Below are 9,408 nucleotides of genomic sequence, written 5' to 3'. Positions count from 1 at the left end.
TAATGCAAATTATAATACTTTAGAAAACAATAAAATTCCACTAATTGAGTCAAAATTGTTTTAAAGAAGTAATATTTTATTGACTTGTCTGAGGTTTGCCAGGTCACAAAATGAAAATAAAACAACTAATGTAGCAAAAAGTTATGCATTAGCAATAGGAAAAACCTTCCTCCTAAAAGCCTATGATAGTTCTAGTGGAGGAAAGTGTGAAAAGACAGTACATGTTTATTCCTCGGGGGCAGTGACAACAGCAGTGGTTGAGTAGGAGAAAGGGCTGAGGAGAGCGGCGATGGTGTAGTGGCGGTGACCGGAGTCGTTAGCAGTGAACACCACCTGGAAAAGGGAAAACTCGTGGTCATGATGAGCAACATACAGCCAAAGCAGCTTATTAACAACTAAGCAGCACACCCCACTTCATCTGCAGAGTGCTTTGCTGGTTCTGTTCAATGCTTTTACCCTTCTGAAGGGTAATGCTTCCTGCTACTTTGTGATTGCCAAGGACTGAGATATCTGTGGGATTTGGGCTGAGGTCCACAGAGCGCCTCAGCTGCAGTGAGGCTGAATGGAATACCCACACCTGAGCCAGGCAAACTACTTTGTGATGTGGAATAGGAGGGTAAGGGGGAGGTATCTCAAATGACCAGTAAGAAAGACAGGGGTGAAATTCCACCCAGGGAATTTAAATACAATCCCTGTGTGACATGGCCAAACAAGGCAGGCAGCTGGAGCCCAAAGCCATTTTCTGTACTTCAGTGCCCCCTCCTGTTTTTAAGACCATTGGTGATGGGTCAGTTTTTGCATTAAGAACTGAGTGGCTAGACTTGCCAGAACAAGGAGAAACCCTTGCCCTAAGACAATTCAAATCTACTGCTCTTCAAATTAGTCCAATGGGACTTGGGACACACAATTCCCAGGAAAGTATTGTCACCTGGGTTAAAGTCCAGCTTTCTTTAGCTTACTATTTGATCTATTTTCTAAATCAATGAGGCACTTTCTATAAGTGGACTATAGAGTTCTTTCCTATGACCAAAGTCTAAGCTGCTGGGACATGAGGACTGTAGGCTTCAGCTATCCTGTACACTATCAGTCCCTGAACTCTTCCCACTTCCCAGGCTAGCTTGTTGGCCTGTAGGCTATTATGTCAAGGAAAAGCCTTCTCAGCCTAGCTGGAACACTCTCAGTCAGGTACTTTTAAGCACCTTCTGAGGTGTACCCCTTACAACTTTCAGACATCCAAAGTTAGGGAATACTTTTGAGGTTTCTTTTTTGATCTAAATCACCCAAACAGCACCTCAGACTTTAAGGATCTGGGACACAGTAATTTGTTTTAGTCTTCCACTAGAGCTCCATGAACTTGTGGTTTGAAATGTTCTACAACACCACCAGTAGCTGTTCCAGACTACTTAAACTGGGGAAACTTAAATTTAATGACAGATTAAGCCTAAAGAATTTAAACAGATTTTGGATGTGCTAAGTAAATGTAATAGAAAATTTACACAATAGTAGTAGAAGTAGAATATTTATACAATAAATCAGTGTAGGACTGAAAGCAAGGAGAGAGACATGACATGATCACATTTCTGGCCTGCTTGTAAAATTTGAGTATCAACAAAATAGTCAACTTTTCCTTTCCCACCATGGTTATGTCTTTACTTTTTTATACTTTCTTTTTTTTTTTTAGTTGTATAGTTTGGTACTGAACATCATTTAAAAAAAAGGCACACCAGAAAGAATTGTTTTTTTTCTTGTAATTATATGTCATGTTAGAATTTAGGGATTTTCATGTGACTGATATGGGGTAAATACCTCTGATTTAAGCATAACTTATTTCCTATAAAATTAGGGTTTCCAAATCCAAATCTCTCCATTACTTCATCATCAATAAAAGCAGTTTCTTTTTTTGGTGGTTTTTTTTTATTTTTTTAAATTTTTGGTTTTTTCTTGTTTGTTTTTTTAAAAACTGTCTACTATTGAATAATGTAGCTCTTTTCAAGCAAGATTCCCTGCTGGTATGAGTAGGTGAATGGGAGCAGCTACACTTTGGAAGAGCTGTGTCAGCATTTGCAGAGAAGTTGGCTCCTTCCTGTGGCTTAGCTGGATATTTACTGCCTCTATTTGCCCAGTGCTGTGTGGCAGTGAACCACTTCACTGAGTGTTGCTGCTCCTTCAGTATTAAAGGGCTGTGTTTGCTCTTTCCAGCTGATGCCACTACGCAGGCAGTGTGTTCTGATTACCAGTGTGTTCTGGTTACCAGTGTGTTCTGGTTATCAGTGTGCACTGGTTATCAAGGATATTTGCCACTACTCACATCGGCATATTCGTGGAATGCAGAAAGCCCGAGCGCCTTCCAGTAGGAGCTGGTATCAAACTTCACCATGTACTTTCCCTCTACAAACTGTTCTTCTGACGTGAGATCATGAATCTCCCCATACTCTGTGGTTTTCCTGTAATGATTAAATATCTATATAAATATTTTATACTATCATTTAGATGCTAAACAGAAACAGTCAGTGTGGAATATTAAATAGCAGAGGTGCCAAATTCTACATTGAGCAGCCTAATCCTCTGAAATAATTCTTCCCTTTATGTAGTGGATGTTTCCACACATTGCAGAATCTGTCCTTGCTACCAACTCACCCATACACATAACAAATAAAAGCTGGCTGGTCCCTCTTTTAGTATCATGTCTAACTTGTACCCAATGTCCTCTGGAACCAAAGGTTACTGTCTTAGGAGAAGGAATGTCATGATGAGAGGCAAAATGCCAAATCTCAAAATGAAACTAAGCAGAGAAGAGAAATTTTATTGGAAAATTATTTTGTTTTCCAGTTATTAGCACTGAGGCTCTGGAGTTTATTCCTATACAATGATGTTATTTTATGTGACACTTAGTGATAATGTCTTGAAAAAGCAATTTAGCATCATAAGATTTTAATAATTTGAATTACCTTGGTCAAGGAGCAGGGCCCTCTTGCACTGAGTACCATATAAATGAGCAATAGGAATTCCCAGCTCAGCGCTTATGTGCTCAGCTCAGAACAAAAAACTGTGGATGGAGAAATTCCAGTAGCAAGAAGGAAGTATAGCTGGCACTGCACCCTATTTGTTTGAAAAGGAGGCTTTTCAAGCTTTGTATGACAGCTGTTTAAATATTTACATACTTAGCTTCTAAACGCCATTTATCTCTTTTCCCTCCTTTTACTTAGTTTCTGATTTTGTAACCTTTTGTGTTTGTTTGTTTTTGTTTGGGTCTTTTTCTGCAGAAAATATTTATTTGATATTTATAGCACTTCATAACCACATGATTTAGTTGAAGGAAAAATGAAGAAAGTCTTAACTGGGAGAACTAGTGGAACTTTCCTGTCTTATGGCAAGGAGTAACTGTCTAGGCAGAAAACAAACTTGAGGAGGATGAGTGGAAGTGGAGGAAGCAGTGACATGCTGCTTATCTGGGACAGGATCAGTTGTGTTATTGGGCTTTTCTTTCCCAGTCCCTTTCTCCTCCTTCACCTTATTTGTAATCTTTGGTTAATGGTGGTAAATAAAAAAAGACTGAATGACAGAGCTTTTGCTTAAGTTAAGAGGTAGCAGGATGGAAAATCCCATACTAATTTTAATTTTTCTTATTTGTCAAGACTGATGAAATCTCACTGGTCCAATGCAAGTGTAATCAAGTGTATCCAGAGCAGACCAAACCTGCAGAGAACCAAAGTCCTATTTGAAACAAGTATCACAGTCAGTTTGTAAAGTGTATGCATCTGTTTTCTTTTAGTTTAATTAGTAATTCCTGGTTTGATCTATATTGCTTTAATAAAAGAAGAAAGAATTCATTTCTGAGCATTCTTGAAGCTGTGAAAGAGAATTACTGAGATCCTGCAGAAGTTAGTGAATCATATACTTCTGCCTATAATCTTGATAGTCTAGATGAGCAATTAAAAGGAAAAATGGTGTCTGCCTCAAAATCTTTGTTCAGGAAAACAAATTAGTTTTAGTTTGAGAAAAGTGTGGATGGAGCTGGAATGGTGCTTTCCCTAAGGGGTAGTGCTCCAGAGTATCAGATGTTAACCATCCAGAACAGCTGGGAAACTGGAAACAAGAGCTCACTTGAAAATGCATGCCCGCTACCAGAAGTTAATGGCACTTTCTTTATTTTAATTATTAAGTGGTAGCCATTCAATGCAACTGGTCACACAAGGAAACCCTTCAGCATTACTGCTGCACAGACAGCCTACAGGACAGTGTGTGATTCAGAGCCTGGAGGGGATGAGCACAAGGCAGGGATGCTCAGCATTCAGCACTGGTAGCAAAATGCTCTGATTGCTTCTGAACAGCACTTGTATTTCTGTCTGAGTGGGGGACTAAATATAATATGGTTCCTTATTCTTAACAGGATGTGGACTGCCAGCATCTGCTGTGAGATGAACAGCTAAGTTAAAAAGCTGTGCTTTTCCAGTAAAGTTACTACAGTGCCAGCCCATACTGCAGTTCTGATCCTCTTTTTGACTGTCTGGACCTTAGTTGTATATTGTTAAATCTACACTGCCTGTACAATGATGTTTATGGACTCTTAGGACGTACTGCACTGAGATAAACTGCTCTCAGATGCAGACTGATGAGGAAATATCTCAGGAACACTAGCTCTTCTTTTGGAGTTAAAAAAAAAAAAAAAGGAGGGTTGGGGAACCACTTCAAAATACACAGAAGTCTTTTCTTTCATGACTTGTAACCCAGGTTACATGAAAACTGTGTTCGCTGACTGCAACTCTTGAACCACATGATAAGACCTAGATTTCAAAAAACTTGTGAGGAGTGAGAAGATCAAAGCTAGTCATGGGAGGATCTCATATAGAATCTAAATGACATGTTCTGCACCCTAAACCCTTCCCCAGTATGTCTTAGCCCAAGTTATCTCTTCTTGCATATTTTTAGCTAGAGTAATTTTCAAATAAGCCTCTTAATAAAGTCAGCTCCTACTATTCTAACTTCCCCACTGCTCCTTAAACACCATTACTCAAATTCAACAGTTGCTGAGTACAACTTAATTCCAGTTGCTTAATTCCATGAAGCGTGCTTGCAAAGTAAACATAAGAAAACAAAATGGTAAAAACATAACTACAACAGATATTTGTACAAAATGTAACTTTCCCATATGTATCTGCTATGTACTGTATCTTCAAAATGTTATTCACCTTACGAGAGTATTTACAGATTGTGTTCCAGGATTCATTCACATTTTCAGCTGTTTTAACACAGGGAAATTCTGGCTTCTCCAAAAGAATAAAATTGTAATTGCATATGAAAACTTTGTTCAAACAACCGTTTGAAAACTTTGTTCAAATCACCTAAAGTCAATGGTGTCACTGAAAGCAGCCTTGGTTGTGATGCAAGTCAGGAAAAATGTCAAAATCTTTACCTGCAATAAAAGTTGTGATTTAATGTTCCTTCATCGCCATCCCACAGCAAAATGGCTCTCACTTGCCTAGGCTTAATCTTCCCAATTTATGTTTAAGAAGATGTGATTAGATTTTCTTGAGTGCACTAACCTAAAGTGTCAGCAGAAGTTGCCTAAGAACTACAGGATTTGTCTCTATGGGCTTGTTGAGAGCAGGGCTGCAAAATGAACAAAAAAACCACTTTTTTTTTTGCACCAGAAGTGAGGGCATTTAATAATGTAATTTCTCTTATTCTTCTGTAAATTGTATTTTGTATTAGCTGTTAAACAGTACTTGATGAAACATTTTAAATAATTTGGTTTTCTAATAATGAAAGGAATGCTCACTAGGGATAAGATGTTATCCTTGTCTCTGCTTTCCTTGAAAAAAATGTGTCACTTTTCATGGAGTTTCTCTGTTCATTAAAGTATATAAATCCATTTTAGGAGTCATTTATTCCTAGGTTAACATTCAGCATGGGAGTGGAGTTTGTTTTTTTCAGTCTTGTAAACTTTCTTTCTACTTTTCAATGGGGAAAAGCATTTTTGGTTTTCATTATATAAAAAGAAACCATTCAGATGGAGAAAAAGTTATTTCTCCTTATAGTCTTCTTCTCTGGGGTTTTCTTTCTTTTTTTTTTTTCCCCTGCTGCTTATGTGTAAATCATGCTATAAAAACTCCTAATAAAAAACAGTTAGATGTACAGTTGACTCCTGTCCATTCTTGTGTTTATCATTCTGTGCTTGAATATTCTGCTGCTACTGGAGACTTCTCTTGAGTTATTTAAAAATCTGATTCAACAAACTTTTGCAATGAAAGTTAAATGTCTAAATACCTCAGCTACTTGAATTTTAGTAAACTGTGTTCTTCTGTTACTCATACACCTGTCACAGACTGAAGGAATTATTGTCTGACCCTCTAAGGTATTTGTAAGGATGCTAGGTATCTATTGGTATTGGTCTGTAATTCTAGAAAAACACATTCAGAGCTCTCAAACTGCTGAGATTTTGCTTCAGTGTTATGTTACAATAGTATTCTTAAAAACTATCTGGTCAAGGAGTTTCTTCCAACCAGCACATTTGATACGCAGCAGAAGATGAATAATGCAATTATAATTTACATGTGTGCAGACAAAGCCTACAGAGAGGATTTTGTATGTGACTGCTGCAAATTAAGCTCTATATCCATTGCACATGAAGATAGGTTAGTCTGGATTACCTATAAAACGCTGGTAAATAGGCTTTTTTTCTTTTTCTTTCTGTAGAAAGGAAAGATAATACTGAAGCTAGGAGAAAAAATAAGTATCAAAACTAGTCCCTTTCAAAGATAAGATGAGCATCCGAACATATTTTTGCAATTAACATTTCGGTCACTGAAAAGTTCCACTTAAACGTAACAGATTTGGAATCAGAATTCATGTGCTATGAACACGGATAGTGTGGCACGTGTCAGAAAACATTTCTCTTTTGATCAGAGCTCCATTCCTTTAACTCCTCAATTGCTTGCCCAAGGCACCCCGAAAACAGCTCCAAAAGACCACACAACTTACCCAACAGCAAAGTCCTGCCAGCTTCCATCTTCAGCCTGTTTAAAAACTTTAACATTTACATCAGATGCAGGGCTTCCTCTGACTGCATCCAGCACTTTCACCATAAGAGGGCATTTGGAATCAACAGAGCCATGGGAGACCTTGGGGAAAGGAGGAGAAGTTGTATAGGAACTGTTCACCAAGTCTGCAAAAACCTTCTCCCAAAGAAAAGATAGATTCTAATTGCAGAATTACCATTCACTTAAAAACAAGTTCTCTGCCAATGCTATTCAAAGCTAATTTCCAAACATCTATTTCTTAAGCAGAATATCTTAGAGCTTTATACTGATACTTTATTACACACACACAGATTGCTTGATCAATATTTAGAGTTGCTCTAAATGGCTCTATGAAAATGATACAATGTTATACCATTATAATATGATCACAAATATGAAAATAGCAAATTCTTTTAAGTGCAAAGTATGTTATCTAGGGAAACCAACAAAGAAATGCATATGACATCCTAAGGCAGAAAGAATATCCCTCTCTTAGACTTTATTACATTATAAGGAATCCTTAGTCATACCTCAAAAATAGTTTTTATTTGCTTTAGAGAAGCCCTTGTTTGGTGAAACTGCCTCTTTATTGAGGATATGGAATGTGAGTCATAAACAGATAGAAACAAAGCAAAATAAAAGGTCACACCACCTAGATCCTTGACCCTTCCATAATACCTTAAAATAGGTGGGTAAATTACAAGAAAAGAAAAAAGTTTTAAGAATTCTGAAGAATACTATAAAAAAAAACCCCAGAAATTGCATTCTGATAAAGCTCAATGGTTGCAGAATTTCATGGATGAGGAGGATGCTAGTCATCTAGAAAATCTAGATTATCATTCGTGTAATGATTGAGTTTGAAAACAAAGAAACTCACCAGTGGTGCAGCTTCAGAGAAAAATACCAGTCCAGCTAAGAAAACAAAGAGTGCAGACTGAAAGGCCATTCTGCTTGCTGTTAGTGAGCCTTGGTGCCAGCAGCCAGGAGCTGAGGGGATTTGAGATTTTATAGCCAATCCAACAACAAAACAGGCTGCTTATTGGGTGCCCATATGACTCCAAAACTGCTGATTCTGATTATTTGCTTAGTAAATAGCCCAATCCTAGAGTCAGTCCATTGCTTCATGGCACTGCCATTGAAGTCAATGGAAGGACTGCAGGATCACTAGAGAAAAGAAAATAAGTAACGGACACAAACATGACCCTTGCCTGGGGAGATTACACTCATAGAAAGCCCTCCACAAAATAACACAAATGACCTTTTTTTTGCCCAGAAATTCAACTAGTTCTAGGAGAATTTCTTTATCTTGCCCTTAGGTTGGGCATGAAAATGCCCCAATGCTTTCTCCGCAGCCACCCCATGTTTCTTCTCAGTATATTCACTTCTTTCTGAGGATCAGATCCACGTATGGATGCAGACTCAGTATATGGGTGATGGAGTTTGTTCATAGTCTGGCTCAAGCAGTGCTGGATTCCCAATCAGTCTCCCTGCTTGTTGGAAAGGAGCAATGTCTCTGTTTTGAGACACAACTTAGATGGGTTCTGACACAATCTGTCACCACCACAAGCTTCTAATTATTCATCTTGACCAACTTTCAGGTAGACACTGAGGTCTCTTAGTCACTGGGAAAAGACTTGTAGAGAGCTGTCCCCCTGGGAAGGTAAAGATCTCAGAAAAATGAAATGAGTCCTCTCTTGCACCATGCACCCCAAAAGGACCCAAGGCAGCCAGGAAAGACTGGTAGCTTTTGCTAACATCTGGCAAAGGTTCCAGTTGCCAAACCTTTATTATGCTGGAAATGTTATTGTTACATGCATGTTTGCACATTTCTACATTTGTAAATGTACAAATATACATTTCAGAGGTTTTCAGGGGTGGACAGCCCCAGCCTAAGCTGGGAGAAGTAATCTGGGGGAGTTGGCATTGTATAGCTGGTTTTGTTCAGGTGCATCACATACACTGTCCATACTGTACCTTTGCTAGTTGAGAGACAAAGAAACTGCCCTGTTTAGCAGATCCTTTTCCCCACATTCCTAAACAACCCTGAATCTACACTTTTCAGGAGCTGGCACTCATTTTTTACTGATGTCACAGTATCTAAGAAAAAGCAGTTTTCTTGAATAGGATTATGATGGAAGTCTTAGAGAGAAATCACGGATGGTATTCTCCAGAGACTTTCATGCCTTCAGGCTGCTTTAGGCAGTTTTTCTCTCTAGGCAAAGTTGATTTTTGAGAAAAAAATCTATCATACAGTAATCTCCTGCACTGGGATCAAAGTGCCCTTTGTCCTTACAGCAAAGCAGGCTGATACGTAGGTAACATTCTACACACACTTTGCCTGCACGTAAAATTCAGTGCAAGGTGCCCACCAGTAACAAACCATGCTCCA

The 9,408-nt window shown here is 38.4% G+C and overlaps 1 protein-coding gene across 1 annotated transcript; it reads right to left on the bottom strand.

The window, feature by feature from the left end:
* Positions 1 to 55: 55 nt before the first annotated feature.
* On the bottom strand, positions 56 to 8,009 carry LOC118683942 (transthyretin). Its single transcript, XM_036378581.2, has 4 exons — positions 7,897 to 8,009; positions 6,982 to 7,121; positions 2,309 to 2,444; positions 56 to 333 (listed from the first exon to the last, which is right to left on the bottom strand). Exons 1-4 carry the CDS (start codon positions 7,963 to 7,965, stop codon positions 226 to 228), a joined length of 453 nt encoding a protein of 150 aa, XP_036234474.1. The 5' UTR covers positions 7,966 to 8,009; the 3' UTR covers positions 56 to 225.
* Positions 8,010 to 9,408: the final 1,399 nt, after the last annotated feature.

The sequence above is a fragment of the Molothrus ater genome, chromosome 1 (assembly GCF_012460135.2).
Source record: "Molothrus ater isolate BHLD 08-10-18 breed brown headed cowbird chromosome 1, BPBGC_Mater_1.1, whole genome shotgun sequence".
In the NCBI taxonomy this organism is placed as follows: Eukaryota; Metazoa; Chordata; class Aves; order Passeriformes; family Icteridae; genus Molothrus; species Molothrus ater.
The sequence above is the reverse complement of the archived record's forward strand: the minus strand, read 5'-3'. Positions and strand labels throughout refer to the sequence as shown.

Excerpts from the sequence above, each read along its gene's own strand:
- LOC118683942 (XM_036378581.2), bottom strand. The coding sequence starts at position 7,965 with ATGGCCTTTCAGTCTGCACTCTTTGTTTTCTTAGCTGGACTGGTATTT. Across the intron at positions 7,122-7,896 it reads TCTCTGAAGCTGCACCACTG|GTCTCCCATGGCTCTGTTGA; the intron begins GTGAGTTTCTTT and ends CCTTTCCCCAAG. Across the intron at positions 334-2,308 it reads CATTCCACGAATATGCCGAT|GTGGTGTTCACTGCTAACGA; the intron begins GTGAGTAGTGGC and ends TCCCTTTTCCAG.